The following is a 25963-nucleotide window of genomic DNA, read 5'->3' on the forward strand; positions in this document are numbered from 1 at the left end:
TATATATATTTTATATATATATATATATTTTATATATATATATATATTTTATATATATATATATATTTTATATATATATATATATTTTATATATATATATATTTTATATATATATATATATATTTTATATATATATATATATATTTTATATATATATATTTATATTGTGTGTGTGTGTGTGTTAAGAATACAATTAAAGGGACAGTCTAGTCAAAATTAAACTTTCATGATTCAGATAGGGCATGTCATTTTAAACAACTTTCCAATTCACTTTTATCAGCTTTGCTTTCTTGGTATTCTTTGTTGAAAGCTAACCCTATGTAGACTCATGCTAATTTCTAAGCCATTGAAGGCCGCCTCTTATCTCAATGCATTTGACAGTTTTTCACAGCTAGAGGGCGGTAGTTTGTGTGCCACATAGATAACATTGTACTCACTCCTGTGGAGTTATTTATTAGCACGGATTGGCTAAATGCAAGTCTGTCAAAAGAACTGTGATAAGGAGCAGTCTGCAGAGGCTTAGATACAAGGTAATCAGAGGTAAAAGGTATATTAATATAACTGAGATAAGGAGCAGTCTGCAGAGGCTTAGATACAGGGTAATCACAGAGGTAAAAAGTATATTAATATAACTGAGATAAGGGGCAGTCTGCAGAGGGTTAGATACAAGGTAATCACAGAGGTAACAAGTATATTAATATAACTGAGATAAGGAGCAGTCTGCAGAGGGTTAGATACAAGGTAATCACAGAGGTAACAAGTATATTAATATAACTGAGATAAGGGGCAGTCTGCAGAGGGTTAGATACAAGGTAATCACAGAGGTAAAAAGTATATTAATATAACTGAGATAAGGGGCAGTCTGCAGAGGCTTAGATACAAGGTAATCACAGAGGTAAAAAGTATATTAATATAACTGAGATAAGGGGCAGTCTGCAGAGGCTTAGATACAGGGTAATCACAGAGGTAACAAGTATATTAATATAACTAAGAGAAGGGGCAGTCTGCAGAGGGTTAGATACAAGGTAATCACAGAGGTAAAAAGTATATTAATATAACTGAGATAAGGGGCAGTCTGCAGAGGGTTAGATACAAGGTAATCACAGAGGTAACAAGTATATTAATATAACTGAGATAAGGGGCAGTCTGCAGAGGGTTAGATACAAGGTAATCACAGATGTAACAAGTATATTAATATAACTGAGATAAGGGGCAGTCTGCAGAGGGTTAGATACAAGGTAATCACAGAGGTAAAAAGTATATTAATATAACTGATTTAAGGAGCAGTCTGCAGAGGCTTAGATACAAGGTAATTACAGAGGTAACAAGTATATTAATATAACTGAGATAAGGAGCAGTCTGCAGAGGGTTAGATACAAGGTAATCACAGAGGTAAAAAGTATATTAATATAACTGAGATAAGGGGCAGTCTGCAGAGGGTTAGATACAAGGTAATCACAGAGGTAACAAGTATATTAATATAACTCTGTTGGTTGTGCAAAACTGGGAAACGTGTAATAAAGGGATTATCTTTTTAAACAATAAACATTCTGGAGTAGACTTTAAACTGTTTATTTCATGGTTTGTAAACACTGCTGCCATATAGTGCACTACGCACATGCACACACTTGAGCCTATGTCAGTATGCTGTTATGGAAAGGAGCTGATTATTAACAGATACTAAAATAAAGAGGTAGATTTCATAACCGAAGTCAGTTGGAAGTTATTTTTTTTTCTTCGTATGCTCCATCTGCCCCTTTAAAAAGCTATATAAAATTAACCCTGTATCATGTGTATCGTAGGCACTTCGTACTACTCTGTCCTGTTGACCCCCACCCTGCGCGCACTCGCCCTCCCTCCTGCATGTGACCTTTCCTCTCCTGTGCACCTGGTAGATGCAGAGAGAATTTCCATTGCAGCTATTTTAAGTCGTGTGTATTTTTACCAATAGCTGCCAGGGAACTTGCAGGGAGTGGAAACGGCAAGATCTGTGCAAGAACCATGAGACTGTCAGCAGCCTACATATGTAATGAGACCACTAACTGCCCCCACTAGTCGCTGTATAGGGCACTTATTATATGAAATAACTACTCATTAATGTAAAGTTTACGCTAAAAGTGTGAGAACAAGAGATCATGCTGGAGTGAAATGTGAAGTATCAAAGGGAATGATTAATTGGCCACTGGTTATAGCAAGCCTATAGCTTTAATGCATAAAATATAAATCCATTATAGGAAGGATCATACAATTTGTGTGTCTGGTTCATTTTTGCTCCACAAATGAATTCTAAAGTTAGCTAAAATTAGAGATTGATCAACATTTCTGTTAAAAATAAAGATTGTGGGTCACAGTTGTTTGGCTTTAACAGATATTGGATGTTTGACTAATGTTCAAGATTTTCTTTTGCAAAATAAAGGGAATTTATCCTTTTTAGCTATAATTTTTTTATGTTAATTCTCACAAACTTCAATGCAAGTCTATGGGAATCAATGTTCAAACATCATATTTAAATATTCTATAGAAACAATTGAATGACAGAGGATCTATGGTTCTACCATCTGAATGTCAAAAGTCATACAAGAGAAAGGTAAAGATCATTTTTTGTTGTACGCTATAGCATATTGCCACAACCAGTCCTTTCAAATAATTTTCTACTAATGCATTCCATATTAGTTCTACACAATATATATTCTCTGCTTTTTCCTGGGATGATTTATATTATTTTACTAAATTTTCTGATTTCAGTTATTCCTTCTGCTGAGACAGCCATGTATGTGAGACCCAGTGCATTACCATAAGCATTGTGTATAATATTCCTTCTGCTGACACAGCCATGTATGTGAGACCCAGTGCATTACCATAAGCATTGTGTATAATATTCCTTCTGTCTGACACTGCCATGTATGTGAGACCCAGTGCATTACCATAAGCATTGTGTATAATATTCCTTCTGCTGACACAGCCATGTATGTGAGACCCAGCGCATTACCATAAGCATTGTGTATAATATTCCTTCTGTCTGACACCGCCATGTATGTGAGACCCAGCGCATTACCATAAGCATTGTGTATAATATTCCTTCTGCTGACACAGCCATGTATGTGAGACCCAGCGCATTACCATAAGCATTGTGTATAATATTCCTTCTGCTGACACCACCATGTATGTGAGACCCAGCGCATTACCATAAGCATTGTGTATAATATTCCTTCTGTCTGACACCGCCATGTATGTGAGACCCAGCGCATTACCATAAGCATTGTGTATAATATTCCTTCTGCCGACACCACCATGTATGTGAGACCCAACGCATTACCGTGAGCATTGTGTATAATATTCCTTCTGCTGACACCGCCATGTATGTGAGACCCAGTGCATTACCGTAAGCATTGTGTATAATATTCCTTCTGCCGACACCACCATGTATGTGAGACCCAGCGCATTGCCATAAGCATTGTGTATAATATTCCTTCTGCTGACACCGCCATGTATGTGAGACCCAGCGCATTACCATAAGCATTGTGTATAATATTCCTTCTGCTGACACCACCATGTATGTGAGACCCAGTGCATTACCATAAGCATTGTGTATAATATTCCTTCTGCTGACACCGCCATGTATGTGAGACCCAGCGCATTACCATAAGCATTGCGTATAATATTCCTTCTGCCGACACCGCCATGTATGTGAGACCCAGTGCATTACCATAAGCATTGTGTATAACATTCCTTCTGCCGACACCACCATGTATGTGAGACCCAACGCATTACCGTGAGCATTGTGTATAACATTCATTTTGCCGACACCACCATGTATGTGAGACCCAACACATTACCATAAGCATTGTGTATAATATTCCTTCTGCCGACACCACCATGTATGTGAGACCCAGCGCATTGCCATAAGCATTGTGTATAATATTCCTTCTGCTGACACCGCCATATATGTGAGACCCAACGCATTACCATAAGCATTGTGTATAATATTCCTTCTGCTGACACCACCATGTATGTGAGACCCAGTGCATTACCATAAGCATTGTGTATAATATTCCTTCTGCTGACACCACCATGTATGTGAGACCCAGCGCATTACCATAAGCATTGTGTATAATATTCCTTCTGCCGACACCGCCATGTATGTGAGACCCAGTGCATTACCATAAGCATTGTGTATAACATTCCTTCTGCCGACACCGCCATGTATGTGAGACCCAGTGCATTACCATAAGCATTGTGTATAATATTCCTTCTGCCGACACCACCATGTATGTGAGACCCAGTGCATTACCATAAGCATTGTGTATAATATTCCTTCTGCTGACACCACCATGTATGGGAGACCCAGCGCATTACCATAAGCATTGTGTATAATATTCCTTCTGCTGACACCACCATGTATGTGAGACCCAGCGCATTACCATAAGCATTGTGTATAATATTCCTTCTGCCGACACCACCATGTATGTGAGACCCAGTGCATTACCATAAGCATTGTGTATAATATTCCTTCTGCTGACACCGCCATGTATGTGAGACCCAGCGCATTACCATAAGCATTGTGTATAATATTCCTTCTGCCGACACCACCATGTATGTGAGACAGCGCATTGCGAATAATATTCCTTCTGTTGACACCGCCATGTATGTGAGACCCAGCGCATTACCATAAGCATTGTGTATAACATTCCTTCTGCTGACACCGCCATGTATGTGAGACCCAGTGCATTACCATAAGCATTGTGTATAATATTCCTTCTGCTGACACCGCCATGTATGTGAGACCCAGTGCATTACCATAAGCATTGTGTATAATATTCCTTCTGCTGACACCACCATGTATGTGAGACCCAGCGCATTACCATAAGCATTGTGTATAATATTCCTTCTGCTGACACCACCATGTATGTGAGACCCAGCGCATTACCATAAGCATTGTGTATAATATTCCTTCTGCCGACACCACCATGTATGTGAGACCCAGCGCATTACCATAAGCATTGTGTATAATATTCCTTCTGCCGACACCACCATGTATGTGAGACCCAGTGCATTACCATAAGCATTGTGTATAATATTCCTTCTGCTGACACCACCATGTATGTGAGACCCAGCGCATTACCATAAGCATTGTGTATAATATTCCTTCTGCCGACACCACCATGTATGTGAGACCCAGTGCATTACCATAAGCATTGTGTATAATATTCCTTCTGCTGACACCGCCATGTATGTGAGACCCAGCGCATTACCATAAGCATTGTGTATAATATTCCTTCTGCCGACACCACCATGTATGTGAGACAGCGCATTGCGAATAATATTCCTTCTGTTGACACCGCCATGTATGTGAGACCCAGCGCATTACCATAAGCATTGTGTATAACATTCCTTCTGCTGACACCGCCATGTATGTGAGACCCAGTGCATTACCATAAGCATTGTGTATAATATTCCTTCTGCTGACACCGCCATGTATGTGAGACCCAGTGCATTACCATAAGCATTGTGTATAATATTCCTTCTGTCTGACACCGCCATGTATGTGAGACCCAGCGCATTACCATAAGCATTGTGTATAATATTCCTTCTGTCTGACACCACCATGTATGTGAGACCCAGTGCATTACCATAAGCATTGTGTATAATATTCCTTCTGCTGACACCGCCATGTATGTGAGACCCAGCGCATTACCATAAGCATTGTGTATAATATTCCTTCTGTCTGGCACAGCAGCAGCAGTTTCCTATAATTACAAACCCCATTACAACTCAATATAACACTGACTAGTCAACAGACAAATATTGTACTTAAATTCCACTGTCTTTGTAGACCCTGTCTAGTTCCAGAGATCACATTTAGAATAGAGCTGCCAGACCGGGCTAATTACATTAGTAACACTATTCTCATAATAACAGGGGTGTCTGACTTGTGTAGACCATGGTTATATAGGGAGCAGGATGTCACCCAATTCCTGTTAAAACAAACTGCTCCTATGTAGGTAGAAATCCATTCGACAAAGTACAACAAACATCTGGTCCATATTATTTGCTTATTTCAGTCTCTCGGCTATTATTCAGGCTTATCCTGTAATTTACTGTATCCCCTTATAGTATGTCACTTGCTGCAGAGAGGAAGTTTCATCTACCTACCTATCGCGTGCTGCAGGAAGGTAGTTTCATCTACCTACCTATCGCGTGCTGCAGGAAGGTCAACCTTTCAAATGTGTGTAAATAAAGCAATCCCAGGGGCGGACTCAGACCAATCCGGGCCCTGAGCAAAACTTAAGGAAGGGCCCGCACTGTCTCACACTGACCCAAAATGGTCCAGGTCCTATATGCCCGGCTGATCAGTCCGCTCCTGAGCAATCCTAGTAAAGTGCATTTCCCCCTCACTAAGCTTTGCCCCAATGCTTATGCTCTTGTTACCTGTTTATTATGCGCTTTTATACAGTGGAAATGAACAAGCTTCAGATAAAACAGAAGCATATCTAGGTATCAGATGAGTCTAGTTATAGGCTCTTTTAGAAGAACACCTAGGGAATGACAAATAGGCCCAGTTTGTGTTTCTGTACAATTTTACAGCAATTAAATGAGCTAGAGGGACTAAAGAAAACTAGTTAAAAGGTCTCTTGTTTTCCTTTGGGTGTCGGGGAACAAATGCACAATATTAGTCACCTTTAAATATCCTCCTGAGAAAACACAGGAAGAGTAATTTTACTTGTACAGCAACCATATCCTGTGACCCTCTCCTTTTTAGCATCTGATTGTCTGTCCCACATATGGTGACCCTTTGTAATACCTCCCTCTATACAATAGTAAACACCTCAAATGCTGTAGTTGCTGTAACTTATAATAGAAAACAAGATTTTATTTCTTAAGCTACAAATAGTTCAATGTAAAGATTATAATAAGTATTGAGCTTTTTTACGTCCGATATAATTATTGATCTCAAGGCTTGAGAAATTTGGTTGCCACAATTCTTTACATTTTATTTCTGGCTCCTAACATTTTTGGCCTTATCAGCATAAATTTCATGTGCACATTTGTCATCAATGAAGGATTTTTCTATTATAATCAACAGGAACCAGTGTTAAATTCTGTACAGGGTCTACAGTTAGATCTCTCCCCATTATTTAGCAAATAGCCTGAGATTCTGTGAAGCACGGAGAGGTGAGCTATCTACATACCAATGTGATTTACTCCCTGTACGAAGGCTGCATGAACATTGTCCTGGTTCCTATATTTAGCTCCTAATCACTTCTAGGAATAGTCAGGCAGATACCATTGGGAAAGCAAAAGCCTGTGGGGCCGCTGTATCTGAGCTGTAATGACAGGGCGGCCTTTCTTTGAGTTTTTGTACAGGTACAGTAATGGCTCCCTACACACATTCATTTAGCAGGTGTAGCATGTTCATTCCTCTTTGTAAACCGTATAAGCTAAGTATTTATAATCTAGTTGTGTATGCTTGGTGCTAACGATCACTTGTTTTAATCAGTAGAACTATTCTAGAGATAAAACAGAGTCTTTGCCGCTGACTAATGTGCCAGTTTTAAAGGCTTAACCGGTGCTGTTGTGTTTTTCACTCATCTGACAGCTAGAACATTAAAGGCATATTAAGTCATGTTTTATGTGCTTAGCATAGTTCTGCAATAAAGCACTGCATTGTAAATGAGCTGCATAGAAAGTTTTTAAACTGACACTAGAAACCTTGAGATTTGTATATGAAATGTTTGGTTATGCGTTTTTGAAACAAATTTACAATATCTTTTTATTATTTATTTTGCCTTCTTGTGATGTCATTTTGCTCTGAAAACTGAGCAGAACTTGAAAAACACCCTGCTGAGTTATCAAAGCTAACACTGCTACATATATGTCCCTGGTTGTCTTTAATAACAACTGCAAAACAATTTATTCTAACTTTGACAGTGACTATCCTTGTTGTCTATGGACTAAAGACCAAATTGGCGCCTCCAAATAGTAAATATTATATTAATAACATTTTAGACTTGGCTGATATTACTACAGCCACAGAAATGTCTTATAATTAAAGGGTGTTTACTGTCCCTTTAAGAGAATTCTGAGCTCTCATTTTGTTATTACAGTTTACAAGTTGTTTTGCAAATCAGAAACGCACCCTTTGAAAAACCTGGTGGAATCCCTGGTCTCTCTTACTGTGGTCAGTTAGGAATATAATTAAATGAGCTTGGAGACTGGTCTAAACAATCACTGTGTACATTGTTGTAAGGTCAGAGAAATGTCACCATACATACTGATATCAGAAAGCACTGCATTGGAAAATAAATGTTTTAAAATAATTTAATGCTGATATTTTGTTAGCAGAATTTACAAGGTTTTGCAAACCAAGAACAGTTCAGGGATGCACATCTTGAAAGGCCTAGTGGAATTCATGTTCCTGGTGTCCTTTTCTGTGGCCAGTTAGACATGTGCTCTGAGCTAAACAATCACTGTGTATAATACTGCAAGATCAGGTAGATGTAACCTTGCATCCTATCTGGTAGGAAGTGGGGCGAGCTTACTTTTTAGAGGTATTTTGCAGCAAAAGCAGGTAAACTAAATGACTGTATAATGCAATTTAGTTTTATTCCCCATAAAACGTTTATAGGGATTACATGTTTAATTCAATACCCCTTTAAAAGAACTGGTTTTAATCTTTACAGACCTTAAAGGGACAGTGCACTTTGTAATTAGAAGATTTTTCTGAAGTTTATAGTGTTAATGTAGAGGAGGGGGGGTTGAAATGGTTTTAAATGCATTAACACTGTTTGCTGCAAATGTATTTCAGTAGCCAAACTCCACCCAGCACTTGCCCAATTTAAAGGAGCCAATCAGAAACAAATAACTGGAATAGACAGAGCTAGTCACTGTCATTATATTAGCAAAAGCTTCATTGTTTGGTAGTTCCTTATCTGATAATCTCTTCTAGTGCCATTTGGGGACAGATATGGGGCAGGGTTAGTCTTATAAAACCTGCCATGTGCATTTCCAATTAAATTTGGGAAAACTTAATTTTCAGATTAAAATTACAGGAAATGGGGGCAAAATACATTTTAGAAACAGATGACAAGATTGTTTTACTATAAGAAAACATCCGAATCTCAAACAGTTTACTGTCCTTTTAATGTATCGGGCAAATCGAGATGTTTCACAAGTAGTTTTTTTTTTCTGTAATTGGAGAAAGAAGAAGGAAAAAAAAACTGTTGTATATCTGTTTATTTGTGATTATTGTTTTTTACTTTAAAATATATTGTGCCTGAGGTTTAATTCATTTCATTTCTCCATTGTGGCCATTGACATATTGTACCCATAAAGTGACAGGTGTCTTTGTCTCTGTAGGCTTTATGCGGCTGCACTGTGAACATCCCTACTATCGATGGTCGCGTCATCCCTCTACCCTGCAGTGACGTCATCAAGCCAGGAACCGTAAAACGACTGCGGGGAGAAGGACTGCCCTACCCAAAAGTGCCGACGCAGCGGGGTGACTTGATTGTGGAGTTCCAAGTCCGCTTCCCAGACAGAATACCCCAACCCACACGGGAACTGCTCAAACAACACTTACCGTGCTCCTAGTGTCCTCTGGGGTCTCAAGCAATACTCCATGGGCTTGTGCCAAGTCATTCAACTGAATACTGACTCCACATTCAGATACTACCGTTGCCAATCTGGTCAATGTGCATTCTATGCAGAAGTCATCTTTTTATAAGTCAAATATACAAGGGACACACATTACATTTTCAGTTTTTCTATGTTGTTTTTTTTTCTGCCGTGTCTACACTCCAGGATACGTTATCGGGTCACTCTGCCACGACAAGGAGATAAAGGAAACGCAGGATCTGTCTCCTTTACTTTTCTCTTAATCCTGCCTTTTAACCTCTGCACAATTTTTAGATCACTCTTCCTTTAAAGGCTTAAAAACTAAATTGGTTTGTTGCATTTTACATTTAGAATGAACTTTCGGGCGATAGCATTGAAAATAAAAAGATGCATCCCCAGCGGACAGTTAACCTTTATAAACACTAGCTACAAACTGATGAACTTAGTAAATTACTTTTAAAGAACTTTTTTAAAAGAAATAATAGAATTTGTAAATATAATTTAAAATTGATGGTGGTTTTAATATTTATACGCACTAAACAAAAATAAAGGGAGAAAATCCTGGATTTTGCAAAGTCTGTTTTATTTGATCTGAAAGGGGCATCACTGCCTACATGCGTATGCTCAGACAAGTGCACGTGAATAATCATAAAAACAGTGACAATTATGAAAATAAAAGCGTATTACAAAAATGTTTCAAGTCAAATTTTAAATGCAGTTTAATGACTTATGTACCTTTTTTTTAAAGGGACAAGAAAACCCAAAATTTTCTTTCATGAATCATAGAATTGTAAACAATTTTCCAATTTACTTCTATTAATGTGCTTTATTCTCTTGGTATCCTTAGTTGAATCAATGCACTACTGGGACCTAGCTGAATTTATGCAACCACCAATCAGCAGCTCCTGAGCCTACCTGGGTTTCAGCAATGGATACCACAAAATAAAACAAATTAGATAATAGAAGTAAAATAGAAAGTTGTTTTAAATCTCATGCTCTGATTAATGCAAGAAAATATTTGGGTTTCATGTCCCTTTAATTCTATATTAGACAGGTGTCTGTATTTATTATGTCACCAATACAATGTTTTTGCCGGCTCAGGTCAGTTATGGCTGGGTTAGAGTTAAAGGTACAAGTCACAAATGTACTCTCATGGTTCAGACATACAGAGCATGCAATATTAAAGGGACAGTCTTGTCAAAATTAAACTTTCATGATTCAAATGGGGCATGCAATTTCTCCAACATAGGTGTGTCCGGTCCACGGCGTCATCCTTACTTGTGGGATATTCTCTTCCCCAACAGGAAATGGCAAAGAGCCCAGCAAAGCTGGTCACATGATCCCTCCTAGGCTCCGCCTACCCCAGTCATTCTCTTTGCCGTTGTACAGGCAACATCTCCACGGAGATGGCTTAGAGTTTTTTAGTGTTTAACTGTAGTTTTTATTATTCAATCAAGAGTTTGTTATTTTGAAATAGTGCTGGTATGTACTATTTACTCAGAAACAGAAAAGAGATGAAGATTTCTGTTTGTATGAGGAAAATGATTTTAGCAACCGTAACTAAAATCCATGGCTGTTCCACACAGGACTGTTGAGAGCAATTAACTTCAGTTGGGGGAACAGTGTGCAGCCTCTTGCTGCTTGAGGTATGACACATTCTAACAAGACGATGTAATGCTGGAAGCTGTCATTTTCCCTATGGGATCCGGTAAGCCATGTTTATTACGATTGTAAACAAGGGCTTCACAAGGGCTTATTAAGACTGTAGACTTTTTCTGGGCTAAATCGATTCATTATTAACACATATTTAGCCTTGAGGAATCATTTTATCTGGGTATTTTGATATAATAATATCGGCAGGCACTGTATTAGACACCTTATTCCTTAGGGGCTTTCCCAAAGCATAAGCAGAGCCTCATTTTCGCGCCGGTGTGGCGCACTTGTTTTTGAGAGGCATGGCATGCAGTCGCATGTGAGAGGAGCTCTGATACTTAGAAAAGACTTTCTGAAGGCGTCATTTGGTATCGTATTCCCCTTTGGGCTTGGTTGGGTCTCAGCAAAGCAGATACCAGGGACTGTAAAGGGGTTAAAGTTTAAAACGGCTCCGGTTCCGTTATTTTAAGGGTTAAAGCTTCCAAATTTGGTGTGCAATACTTTTAAGGCTTTAAGACACTGTGGTGAAAATTTGGTGAATTTTGAACAATTCCTTCATGTTTTTTCGCAATTGCAGTAATAAAGTGTGTTCAGTTTAAAATTTAAAGTGACAGTAACGGTTTTATTTTAAAACGTTTTTGTACTTTGTTATCAAGTTTATGCCTGTTTAACATGTCTGAACTACCAGATAGACTGTGTTCTGAATGTGGGGAAGCCAGAATTCCTATTCATTTAAATAAATGTGATTTATGTGATAATGACAATGATGCCCAAGATGATTCCTCAAGTGAGGGGAGTAAGCATGGTACTGCATCATTCCCTCCTTCGTCTACACGAGTCTTGCCCACTCAGGAGGCCCCTAGTACATCTAGCGCGCCAATACTCCTTACTATGCAACAATTAACGGCTGTAATGGATAATTCTGTCAAAAACATTTTAGCCAAAATGAACACTTGTCAGCGTAAGCGCGGCTGCTCTGTTTTAGATACTGAAGAGCATGACGACGCTGATATTAATATTTCTGAAGGGCCCCTAACCCAGTCTGATGGGGCCAGGGAGGTTTTGTCTGAGGGAGAAATTACTGATTCAGGGAACATTTCTCAACAGGCTGAACCTGATGTGATTGCATTTAAATTTAAGTTGGAACATCTCCGCATTCTGCTTAAGGAGGTATTATCCACTCTGGATGATTGTGACAAGTTGGTCATCCCAGAGAAACTATGTAAAATGGACAAGTTCCTAGAGGTGCCGGGGCTCCCAGAAGCTTTTCCTATACCCAAGCGGGTGGCGGACATTGTTAATAAAGAATGGGAAAGGCCCGGTATTCCTTTCGTCCCTCCCCCCATATTTAAAAAATTGTTTCCTATGGTCGACCCCAGAAAGGACTTATGGCAGACAGTCCCCAAGGTCGAGGGAGCGGTTTCCACTTTAAACAAACGCACCACTATACCCATAGAGGATAGTTGTGCTTTCAAAGATCCTATGGATAAAAAATTAGAAGGTTTGCTTAAAAAGATGTTTGTTCAGCAAGGTTACCTTCTACAACCAATTTCATGCATTGTCCCTGTCGCTACAGCCGCATGTTTCTGGTTCGATGATCTGATAAAGGCGGTCGATAGTGATTCTCCTCCTTTTGAGGAGATTATGGACAGAATCAATGCTCTCAAATTGGCTAATTCTTTCACCCTAGACGCCACTTTGCAATTGGCTAGGTTAGCGGCTAAGAATTCTGGGTTTGCTATTGTGGCGCGCAGAGCGCTTTGGTTGAAATCTTGGTCGGCTGATGCGTCTTCCAAGAACAAGCTACTTAACATTCCTTTCAAGGGGAAAACGCTGTTTGGCCCTGACTTGAAAGAGATTATCTCTGATATCACTGGGGGTAAGGGCCACGCCCTTCCTCAGGATCGGCCTTTCAAAGCAAAAAATAAACCTAATTTTCGTCCCTTTCGTTGAAACGGACCAGCCCAAGGTGCTACGTCCTCTAAGCAAGAGGGTAATACTTCTCAAGCCAAGCCAGCTTGGAGACCAATGCAAGGCTGGAACAAGGGAAAGCAGGCCAAGAAACCTGCCACTGCTACCAAGACTGCATGAAATGTTGGCCCCCGATCCGGGACCGGATCTGGTGGGGGGCAGACTCTCTCTCTTCGCTCAGGCTTGGGCAAGAGATGTTCTGGATCCTTGGGCGCTAGAAATAGTCTCCCAAGGTTATCTTCTGGAATTCAAGGGACTTCCCCCAATGGGGAGGTTCCACAGGTCTCAGTTGTCTTCAGACCACATAAAAAGACAGGCATTCTTACATTGTGTAGAAGACCTGTCAAAAATGGGAGTGATTCATCCTGTTCCATTAAGAGAACAAGGGATGGGGTTCTACTCCAATCTGTTCATAGTTCCCAAAAAAGAGGGAACGTTCAGACCAATCTTAGATCTCAAGATCTTAAACAAGTTTCTCAAGGTTCCATCGTTCAAGATGGAAACCATTCGAACTATTCTTCCTTCCATCCAGGAAGGTCAATTCATGACCACGGTGGATTTAAAGGATGCGTATCTACATATTCCTATCCACAAGGAACATCATCGGTTCCTAAGGTTCGCATTCCTGGACAAACATTACCAGTTCGTGGCGCTTCCTTTCGGATTAGCCACTGCTCCAAGGATTTTCACAAAGGTACTAGGGTCCCTTCTAGCTGTGCTAAGACCAAGGGGCATTGCTGTAGTACCTTACTTGGACGACATTCTGATTCAAGCGTCGTCCCTTCCTCAAGCAAGGGCTCACACGGACATTGTCCTGGCCTTTCTCAGATCTCACGGATGGAAAGTGAACGTGGAAAAGAGTTCTCTATCCCCGTCAACAAGGGTTCCCTTCCTGGGAACAATAATAGACTCCTTAGAAATGAGGATTTTTCTGACAGAGGCCAGAAAAACAAAACTTCTAGACTCTTGTCGAATACTTCATTCCGTTCCTCTTCCTTCCATAGCTCAGTGCATGGAAGTGATCGGGTTGATGGTAGCGGCAATGGACATAGTTCCTTTTGCGCGCATTCATCTAAGACCATTACAACTGTGCATGCTCAGTCAGTGGAATGGGGACTATACAGACTTGTCTCCGAAGATACAAGTAAATCAGAGGACCAGAGACTCACTCCGTTGGTGGCTGTCCCTGGACAACCTGTCACAAGGGATGACATTCCGCAGACCAGAGTGGGTCATTGTCACGACCGACGCCAGTCTGATGGGCTGGGGCGCGGTCTGGGGATCCCTGAAAGCTCAGGGTCTTTGGTCTCGGGAAGAATCTCTTCTACCGATAAATATTCTGGAACTGAGAGCGATATTCAATGCTCTCAAGGCTTGGCCTCAGCTAGCGAGGGCCAAGTTCATACGGTTTCAATCAGACAACATGACAACTGTTGCGTACATCAACCATCAGGGGGGAACAAGGAGTTCCCTAGCGATGGTAGAAGTGACCAAAATCATTCTATGGGCGGAGTCTCACTCCTGCCACCTGTCTGCTATCCACATCCCAGGAGTGGAAAATTGGGAAGCGGATTTTCTGAGTCGTCAGACATTGCATCCGGGGGAGTGGGAACTCCATCCGGAAATCTTTGCCCAAGTCACTCAGCTGTGGGGCATTCCAGACATGGATCTGATGGCCTCTCGTCAGAACTTCAAAGTTCCTTGCTACGGGTCCAGATCCAGGGATCCCAAGGCGGCTCTAGTGGATGCACTAGTAGCACCTTGGACCTTCAAACTAGCCTATGTGTTCCCGCCGTTTCCTCTCATCCCCAGGCTGGTAGCCAGGATCAATCAGGAGAGGGCGTCGGTGATCTTGATAGCTCCTGCGTGGCCACGCAGGACTTGGTATGCAGATCTGGTGAATATGTCATCGGCTCCACCTTGGAAGCTACCTTTGAGACGAGACCTTCTTGTTCAGGGTCCGTTCGAACATCCGAATCTGGTTTCACTCCAGCTGACTGCTTGGAGATTGAACGCTTGATTTTATCGAAGCGAGGGTTCTCAGATTCTGTTATCGATACTCTTGTTCAGGCCAGAAAGCCTGTAACTAGAAAGATTTACCACAAAATTTGGAAAAAATATATCTGTTGGTGTGAATCTAAAGGATTCCCTTGGGACAAGGTTAAGATTCCTAGGATTCTATCCTTCCTTCAAGAAGGATTGGAAAAAGGATTATCTGCAAGTTCCCTGAAGGGACAGATTTCTGCCTTGTCGGTGTTACTTCACAAAAAACTGGCTGCTGTGCCAGATGTTCAAGCCTTTGTTCAGGCTCTGGTTAGAATTAAGCCTGTTTACAAACCTTTGACTCCTCCTTGGAGTCTCAATTTAGTTCTTTCAGTTCTTCAGGGGGTTCCGTTTGAACCCTTGCATTCCGTTGATATTAAGTTATTATCTTGGAAAGTTTTGTTTTTAGTTGCAATTTCTTCTGCCAGAAGAGTTTAAGAATTATCTGCTCTGCAGTGTTCTCCTCCTTATCTGGTGTTCCATGCAGATAAGGTGGTTTTACGTACTAAACCTGGTTTTCTTCCAAAAGTTGTTTCTAACAAAAACATTAACCAGGAGATTATCGTACCTTCTCTGTGTCCGAAACCAGTTTCAAAGAAGGAACGTTTGTTGCACAATTTGGATGTTGTTCGCGCTCTAAAATTCTATTTAGATGCTACAAAGGATTTTAGACAAACATCTTCCTTGTTTGTTGTTTATTCCGGTAAAAGGAGAGGTCAAAAAGCAACTTCTACCTCTCTCTCTTTTTGGATTAAAAGCATCATCAGATTGGCTTACGAGACTGCCGGACGGCAGCCTCCCGAAAGAATCACAGCTCATTCCACTAGGGCTGTGGCTTCCACATGGGCCTTCAAGAACGAGGCTTCTGTTGATCAGATATGTAGGGCAGCGACTTGGTCTTCACTGCACACTTTTACCAAATTTTACAAGTTTGATACTTTTGCTTCTTCTGAGGCTATTTTTGGGAGAAAGGTTTTGCAAGCCGTGGTGCCTTCCATTTAGGTGACCTGATTTGCTCCCTCCCTTCATCCGTGTCCTAAAGCTTTGGTATTGGTTCCCACAAGTAAGGATGACGCCGTGGACCGGACACACCTATGTTGGAGAAAACAGAATTTATGTTTACCTGATAAATTACTTTCTCCAACGGTGTGTCCGGTCCACGGCCCGCCCTGGTTTTTTAATCAGGTCTGATAATTTATTTTTTTAACTACAGTCACCACGGTACCATATGGTTTCTCCTATGCAAATATTCCTCCTTAACGTCGGTCGAATGACTGGGGTAGGCGGAGCCTAGGAGGGATCATGTGACCAGCTTTGCTGGGCTCTTTGCCATTTCCTGTTGGGGAAGAGAATATCCCACAAGTAAGGATGACGCCGTGGACCGGACACACCGTTGGAGAAAGTAATTTATCAGGTAAACATAAATTCTGTTTTTAAACACCTTTCCATTTTACATTTTGTATTCTTAGTTGAAAGCTAAATCTAGGTAGGGTCATATGCTAATTTCTAAAGCCTTGACGGCTGTCTCTTATCTGGGTGCATTTGACTTTCAGTTAGAGGGCATTGGTTCATGTGTGCTATATAGATAACATTGTGCTCACGCCTGTGGAGTTATTTATGAGAGGGCACTGATTGACTAAAATGCAAGTTTATCAAAAGAACTGAGATAAGGGGGCAGTCTGCAGAGGCTTAGATACAAGGTAGTCAGAGGTAAAAAGTATATTAATATAACTGTTTGTTGTGCAAAACTGGGGTATGGGTAATAAAGGGATTATCTATCTTTTTAAACAATAACTATTCTGGAGTAAACAGTCCCTTTAAAGCAGTGGTCTCAAAGTACCAGCCTGGGGCCATATACGGACCTCAAGATAGTTTTAATCTGGCCCTTCCTTGTTAGGTAAATTATTAATTTTACCCCATCAATTTTTATAGGGTTCTAAGAGGTGTAACCAGTTGATCTATATGGGCTCTCACAAGATAAATATAAAGACGAGCATTGTCCAGTGCAGTCTCCCAGGATGCACTGCTTGGATGTCACTTTTTATTCAGTTGCAGAATGATCATTTCTCTCACAAGATAAATATACACTGTGCGTCTATTGTGGGCTACAGGTCCTATAACGCACTACTACCTGGGTAAATGTCACTTCCAGTTTCTAGTATATCCAGTTCTAGACCACTCACTCTGATCAAGGAGCCCTCATGGGAGAAGAATACTTGGTCAGTTTCCCCTCGGATACAATGAGGTTGATACCCCTGCTTTAAAGGGATAGTCTAGTCAAAATTAAACTTTCATGATTCAAATAGAGCAGTAATTTAATTGTTGGTTCAGAACCTGGGAAGCACTTTATAATTGGTGTCTAAATGTAGCCACCAATCAGCAAGTTCTACCCAGGTGCTGAACCAAAAATGGGCCTGCTCCTAAGCATAACTTTAAATATAGATACAAAGAGAAATAATAGAGGAACAATTTTAAGCAACTTTCTAATTTACTCCTATCTGACTCATGACATTTAATTTTGACTAGACTTTCCCTTTAACTTCTGTTATCAAAATGACTGTTCTCTTGGTTATACTTTGTTGAGAAGCATAGGTGAGCTCCTGCATACAATTCACTGGCAGCTAGTTGGTGGCTATGCAGATATGCCTCTTGTCATTAGCTATTCATATGTCTTCAACTAAGTCCCAGTAGTGCTTTGCTGTCCTGGAGTTGACTTTTAACCATGTGTGCTTAACCCTTTTGCAGGGTTTAAAGACCGGTTTATACCAACAAGAAAATGTTCTAACACTTTAAAGCATTTTTTTTTTTACTTTGAATGTTCCTTTACGGGAAATAACACAATTGCAATGCACATGAGTGCATTTCAGTTTAGAAACAAAACGTTTCTCCAATGCACACGTATTGGCTAAAATGATTGTAGGAAAAGTTTTATAACTGCTTTTACTGGGTGCAAAGCATATGTGCATAAGCCACATGCACCCTTATTCAAACATCTCTTCTGTAGAGAGAGCCACTGGGCAAACGGAATCATCGCTGACATAATATATACTCAATGACTAGATGCTGTGCTTGAGTGAGGGTGCACAGGGCATATGCAAATCATTGTTACTGGAAATATTACAAAAAATCACTGATGTTTGGGGAGTTTTATGTTCCATTAACCAGTTGATGGTCGTATAGGTTTTTTGAAATAGTCACTTTACACAATTTGACATCTTTTCTTAGATTACCTTCAATAAAAATGTTAGACACTTTACACAAACAGGTGCCCCCCGAAGATCAGTCCAAAATAATAGCAGCCATAGATCTGTGCATGAAAAACCAAAAAGGTTATTTCTCTTGTTAAGTGTATCCAGTCCACGGATCATCCATTACTTATGGGATATTCTCCTTCCCAACAGGAAGTTGCAAGAGGATCACCCACAGCAGAGCTGCTATATAGCTCCTCCCCTTACTGCCATATCCAGTCATTCTCTTGCAACTCTCAACAAAGATGGAGGTAGTAAGAGGAGAGTGGTGTATTATAGTTAGTTTTTTAACTTCAATCAAAAGTTTGTTATTTTTAAATGGTACCGGAGTGTATTATTTTATCTCAGGCAGCATTAGAAGAAGAATCTGCCTGCGGTTTCTATGATCTTAGCAGAAGTAACTAAGATCCACTGCCGTTCTCACATATTCTGAGGAGTGAGGTAACTTCAGAGGAGGAATGGCGTGCAGGTTATCCTGCAATAAAGTATGTGCAGTTAACATTTCTAGGGATGGAATTTGCTAGAAAAATGCTGCTGATACCGGATTAATGTAAGTTAAGCCTAAATACAGTGATTTAATAGTGACTGGTATCAGGCTTATTACCAGAGATACATACTCTTATAAAAGTGCAATATAAAACGTTTGCTGGCATGTTTAATCGTTTTTATATATGCTTGGTGATAAAACTTATTGGGGCCTAGTTTTTTTTCCACATGGCTGGCTTGACTTTTGCCTAGAAACAGTTTCCTGAGGCTTTCCACTGTTGTAATATGAGTGGGAGGGGCCTATTTTAGCGTTTTTCTGCACTGCTAAAATTACAGACAGACACTCAGCTTCCCTCTGCATGATACAGGACATCTCTGAAGGACTCAAACGGCTTCAAAAGTCGTGTTTGAGGAGGGTAACAACCACAGTAGACCTGTGGCAGTTGTTGGGACTAGTTTTAAAAACGTTTTTTTCATTTATTATTCCGTTTTTGGTATTAAGGGGTTAATCATCCATTTGCAAGTGGGTGCAATGCTCTGCTAACTTGTTACATACACTGTAAAAAATGTCGTTAGTGTAACTGCCTTTTTTCACTGTTATTTAAAATTTTGACAATTTGTTTTTCTTAAAGGCACAGTAACGTTTTTTATATTGCTTGTTTAACTTGATGCAAAGTGTTTTCCAAGCTTGCTAGTCTCATTGCTAGTCTGTACAAACATGTCTGACATAGAGGAAACTACTTGTTCATTATGTTTAAAAGCCATGGTGGAGCCCCATAGGAGAATGTGTACTAAATGTATTGATTTCACCTTAAACAGTAAAGATCAGTCTTTATCTATAAAAGAATTGTCACCAGAGGGTTCTGTCGAGGAGGAAGTTATGCCGACTAACTCTCCCCACGTGTCGGACCCTTTGCCTCCCGCTCAAGGGACGCACACTAATATGGCGCCAAGTACATCAGGGACGCCCATAGCGATTACTTTGCAGGACATGGCTGCGATCATGGATAATACCCTGTCAGCGGTATTAGCCAGATTGCCTGAATTAAGAGGCAAGCGCGATAGCTCTGGGGTTAGACGAGATACAGAGCGCGTAGATGCTGTAAGAGCCATGTCTGATACTGCGTCACAATATGCAGAACCTGAGGACGGAGAGCTTCAGTCTATGGGTGACATCTCTGACTCGGGGAAACCTGATTCAGAGATTTCTAATTTTAAATTTAAGCTTGAGAATCTCAGTGTATTGCTTGGGGAGGTGTTAGCTGCTCTGAATGACTGACACAATTGCAGTGCCAGAGAATTTGTGTAGACTGGATAAATACTATGCAGTGCCGGTGTGTACTGATGTTTTTCCAATACCTAAAAGGTTTACAGAAATTATTAGTAAGGAGTGGGATAGACCCGGTGTGCCGTTTTTCCCCCCTCCTATATTTAGAAAAATGTTTCCCATAGACGCCACTACACGGGACTTATGGCAGATGGTCCCTAAGGTGGAGGGAGCAGTTTCTATTTTAGCAAAGCGTACCACTATCCCGGTTGAGGACAGTTGTGCTTTTTCAGATCCAATGGATAAAAAAATTAGAGGGTTACCTTAAGAAAATGTTTATTCAACAAGGTTTTATTTTACAGCCCCTTGCATGCATTGCGCCTTTCACTGCTGCGGCGGCATTCTGGTTTGAGGCCCTGGAAGAGGCCATGCATACAGCTCCATTGACTGAAATCATTGACAAGCTTAGAACACTTAAGCTAGCTAACTCATTTGTTTCTGATGCCATTGTTCATTTGACTAAACTAACGGCTAAGACTTCCGGATTCGCCATCCAGGCGCGTAGGCCGCTATGGCTAAAATCCTGGTCAGCTGACGTGACTTCAAAGTCTAAATTACTCAACATTCCTTTCAAGGGGCAGACCTTATTCGGGCCTGGTTTGAAAGAAATTATTGCTGACATTACTGGAGGTAAGGGTCATACCCTTCCTCAGGACAGGGCCAAATCAAGGGCCAAACAGTCTAATTTCCGTGCCTTTCGAAATTTCAAGGCAGGTTCAGCATCAACTTCCTCTGCTTCAAAACAAGAGGGAACTTTTGCTCAATCCAAGCAGGCCGGGAAATCTAACCAGTCCTGGAACAAGGGCAAGCAGGCCAGAAAGCCTGCTGCTGCCCCCAAGACAGCATGAAGGAACGGCCCCCTATCCGGCAACGGATCTAGTAGGGGGCAGACTTTCTCTCTTCGCCCAGGCGTGGGCAAGAGATGTTCAGGATCCCTGATCTGCGTACAAAACCTGGGTTTTTACCAAAGGTGGTTTCTAACAAGAATATCAATCAAGAGATTGTTGTTCCATCATTATGTCCTAATCCTTCTTCAAAGAAGGAACGTCTTTTGCATAATCTAGACGTAGTCCGTGCCTTGAAGTTTTACTTACAAGCTACTAAAGATTTTCGTCAAACATCTAACCTGTTTGTTGTTTACTCTGGACAGAGGAGAGGTCAAAAGGCCTCGGAAACCTCTCTTTCTTTTTGGCTTCGGAGTATAATCCGTTTAGCCTATGAGACTGCTGGACAGCAGCCCCCTGAAAGGATTACAGCTCATTCCACTAGAGCTGTGGCTTCCACCTGGGCCTTTAAAAATGAGGCTTCTGTTGAACAGATTTGCAAGGCTGCGACTTGGTCTTCGCTTCATACCTTTTCCAAATTTTACAAATTTGATACTTTTGCTTCTTCGGAGGCTGTTTTTGGGAGAAAGGTTCTACAGGCAGTGGTTCCTTCCGTTTAAGTTCCTGCCTTGTCTCTCCCATCATCCGTGTACTTTAGCTTTGGTATTGGTATCCCATAAGTAATGGATGATCCGTGGACTGGATACACTTAACAAGAGAAAACATAATTTATGCTTACCTGATAAATGTATTTCTCTTGTAGTGTATCCAGTCCACGGCCCGCCCTGTCCTTTTTAAGGCAGGTATTTTTTAATACAGTCAACACTGCACCCTATGGTTTCTCCTTTCTCGGCTGGTTTCGGTCGAATGACTGGATATGGCAGTGAGGGGAGGAGCTATATTAGCAGCTCTGCTGTGGGTGATCCTCTTGCAACTTCCTGTTGGGAAGGAGAATATCCCATAAGTAATGGATGATCCGTGGACTGGATACACTACAAGAGAAATAAATTTATCAGGTAAGCATAAATTGTGTTTTATATAAGCTGACATCTGAGACCATAAAAAACATTTAATAGACAGGAAATAGCAATCAATAGCTACCTACATGGGTACGAGAACCCCCTTATTTGAAAATGGGCGATCTCCTCTTCCATGCAAGGGGTATTGTGTGTGTTGTCTTCAGTGGATAGGGGCTCCTTTGCATTGAGGGGTAATTTGCCAAGTACAAACAGAAGATTTATAAGGGCTCTGTTATTTAGAGCCCCTTAAGAGAAACTATGCTAGTACCCTGCATCTTACAGGAGCATGAACCCCTCATTTGGTAGATTCCCCTCTTTTAAATGAGTATTTTGTCGCTGTTAGTAAGGGTTGAGATATGGGCTTTAAAAGCCCCCAGCAGCAACTCGTGTAACAGGGACATCATCAGACGTAGTGACCTCACAGTGCCCACTGCAACAAACAGTCTTAATCACATGAAAATATCAACTGCAGGGCTGCTTGGGCTAAGGTCCAGTAAGCACTTTTATAACCGTATACAATAGTGTCCATAAGTCCACTTTAGTGATGGGAAGGTTGTACAGATGTGTTTAGCTGTGTTACTGGGAGCATCTTTTATAATGGCAGAAATATTAATAGACATTTAGTTTACTTATTTAAGCCATAAAGTCACAATAAATGTAGATCTATAACATAGATCAATAATCGCTGCAATAGGTCTGAATACAAAATAATGTCTTGAAGCATTTTAATTTGTCATTTTACTAGTAAAAATTGTTTTGCTGTACAGGGATGCACCCCTTGAAACAAATCTTGAGTGTGTGTATCGTATTACCTTTTCCTGTGGTATGTTTATCAAACAATCACTGTGAAGGGGGTTCAGTGTTCTAGGTCCTGATGGACGCACGCCAACCTCTGTGGGGCAATAGAAAAACATTGTTCAGAGAACAAGAAATTACAGCAACATTTGGGATTTTTTTTTTGTAGAATTAAAGGGACATAAAATAAAAAGTAAACTTTCATGGCTCAAATATAACACGTCATTTTAAGAGACTTTTTAATTTACTTCTATTATCAAATTTACTACACTCTCCAGGTATCCTTTGTTAAAAAGCATACATAGGTAAGCTTGAGAGCTGCAATGCATTACAGGGAGCTAGCTGCAGATTGGTGGCTATGTACATATGTCTCTTGTCATTAGTTCACGTGATGTGTTCAGCTAACTCCCAGAAGTGCATTGCTGCATTTTCAAGAGATTAAAGGGACATGAAATCCAAAAAAATCCTTTTTATGATTCAGAAAGCGCCTACAATTTAACAACTTTCCATTTTACTTCTATTATCTAGTTTACTTTGTACTCTTCATATACTTTATTGAAAACCCTATCTAGGTCGGCTTGGGAGCTGAGAGCTAGCTAGTCATTGGTGGCAGCAAAATATACCTCTTATTAGCATACTGATATGTTCAGCTAGCTCCCAGTAGTGCACTGCTGCCCCCTCAAAGGATACCAAGAGAATGAAGCAAAACTGTAAATATAAGAAAATTGTGTGCTCTTAATAAAAAAAAATAACAAATGTGGGTTTGATGTCCCTCATGACAGCATTTTTTTTTTTCGCTTTTATGTCCCTTTAATCTTGAGTTATACATTTCTTTACATTAATTATTAAAAGGGAGTAAGATAGATCAGGCAGTTTAAAAAAAAAAAAAACACGTTTTCAATTTACTTCTATGATCAAATCTGCTTCGTTCTCATGTTATTCTTTGTTGAAGAGATATCTAGATAGGTAGCGTGTCTGAAGCACAAGTGCTGCCATCTAGTGGTCTTGCTAATGTATAGCATTCTTACAAAACTGCAGACTAATGCACGCTCACCAGCTTTTCTTTCTTCATTTCAACAAAGAAAATTTGGTAATAAGTACATTTGAAAGTTGTTTAAAAATTATATGCTTTATCTGAATCATGACATTTTTGGGGGGCTTTATGTCCCTTTAATATTAAAATTAATCATAAAAAAGAACTCACAAACAGAACTTAACATAGCCCCAGCTATAAATAATAACAACTGATAGCATTGCCCAACCTCAGATGTGCAAGGCACCTACTGGGGGTCTATAATAAAACACACATATGATTTTATATATATATTATATTTACATAACTAGATAGCTTGTTACACCTTTATAGGCTCAGATTAAAATCATCTTTTAATGAGCTATAATTTTATTTATCTGCATATTCACATATTAATGCTGATGCGTACAGGAATCATCATCCCATAAGCAAGTTATTGCTGTTCCGTGTCATTTAGTTAAACGTTGCACACCCTTTACATAGGAGTGTGGAATCTTGCTTAGCCTGTTGGCGTAATTCAGGGAAATGACATCACACTAGATATTAGTGACGTTCTAGTGTAAAAATAAACTGCTATATTTCAATGAAACATTTTACTGTTAAGCAATTTTTAAAATTGTGTTTAACTTCTCTTCATAGCTCCCAGCTGTCCCAGATTTTGCAGGATCGTCACAGGTTGGGAAGTTTACCAACTCTTCCTCCCATCTAGACAAATAACCTAATTTCCTGTGAATTACCCAGCTTCACCCAAGTCATGGCTATCATCACCCAAAAGCACCCTTCACCCTGTAGTTTATTACAGACTATAACAGTAAAATCATCACTTGCGCATCACCAAACAAGCACTTACTGTGCTGAGGCAGAGCGATAGTTGGTCTGGTACTGGGGTATTCACTGTGGCTCCTGTTGTAAAAAGCAGGTTCAGTAGGGAAGGTAATTCCTAATATAACCCTCTCTCATTAAAGCACTGAGGTTCTAAAACTAATTTGTTGGCCTTGGAAGGTTATGGACTCAGAATAAAAACATAATTTATGTAAGAACTTACCTGATAAATTCATTTCTTTCATATTAGCAAGAGTCCATGAGCTAGTGACGTATGGGATATACATTCCTACCAGGAGGGGCAAAGTTTCCCAAACCTCAAAATGCCTATAAATACACCCCTCACCACACCCACAATTCAGTTTAACGAATAGCCAAGAAGTGGGGTGATAAAAAAGTGCGAAAGCATAAAAATAAGGAATTGGAATAATTGTGCTTTATACAAAATCATAACCACCACAAAAAAAGGGCGGGCCTCATGGACTCTTGCTAATATGAAAGAAATGAATTTATCAGGTAAGTTACATAAATTATGTTTTCTTTCATGTAATTAGCAAGAGTCCATGAGCTAGTGACGTATGGGATAATGATTACCCAAGATGTGGATCTTTCCACACAAGAGTCACTAGAGAGGGAGGGATAAAATAAAGACAGCCGGGGGGCGTGTCCATGCAGTGTCCTGGAACGGACGCAATTCCTGAAGGCTCCAGCAGAATCGACACTAAACCGCTGATTAAAGTGTCTAAACGGCAGGATTACAAATAAATAACACTAAGATACCGTGATTCTAGCAGTCGCGGTCTTATAATCACCTTTCTTGCCGTTTTTATGACTCTGGGGACTCAGTTTGGAAGTATATGGCCTAGGGCGGCGGCCCACTATTAGGTACCCCCCCCCCCCCCGGGAAGAAACGGGTTATTGGGGCTGTCGGTTAACCCGACTTACCAATTCTTCATTAGCACACAGCCTTAACGGATCGGGGGGCAGACCCTGCGCACCTACAGCAGCGGGGAAAGCGCTTCTATTTGCTTATAAAATACATCAAGCGGAGGAGGTTAAACATGGCGGAGGAGCACTTCCAGAGTAACTATGAAGCACTAATGGCGAACTTCATCACACGCTTGCAG

At 40.4% G+C, this 25963-nt stretch overlaps 1 protein-coding gene across 2 annotated transcripts in view; it reads left to right on the forward strand.

Annotated features, from left to right (window-relative positions):
- Positions 1–10181, forward strand: part of DNAJB5 (DnaJ heat shock protein family (Hsp40) member B5) — a 49013-nt gene extending 38832 nt beyond the window's left edge. For both annotated transcript variants that reach the window (XM_053700998.1, XM_053700997.1), the window contains exon 4: positions 9358–10181. In XM_053700998.1, the coding sequence (XP_053556973.1) occupies positions 9358–9591 (234 nt within the window). In that variant the 3' untranslated portion in view covers positions 9592–10181. The remainder of the gene's footprint in view (positions 1–9357) is intronic.
- Positions 10182–25963: the final 15782 nt, after the last annotated feature.

Source organism: Bombina bombina, chromosome 2, assembly GCF_027579735.1.
Source record: "Bombina bombina isolate aBomBom1 chromosome 2, aBomBom1.pri, whole genome shotgun sequence".
NCBI lineage: Eukaryota > Metazoa > Chordata > Amphibia > Anura > Bombinatoridae > Bombina > Bombina bombina.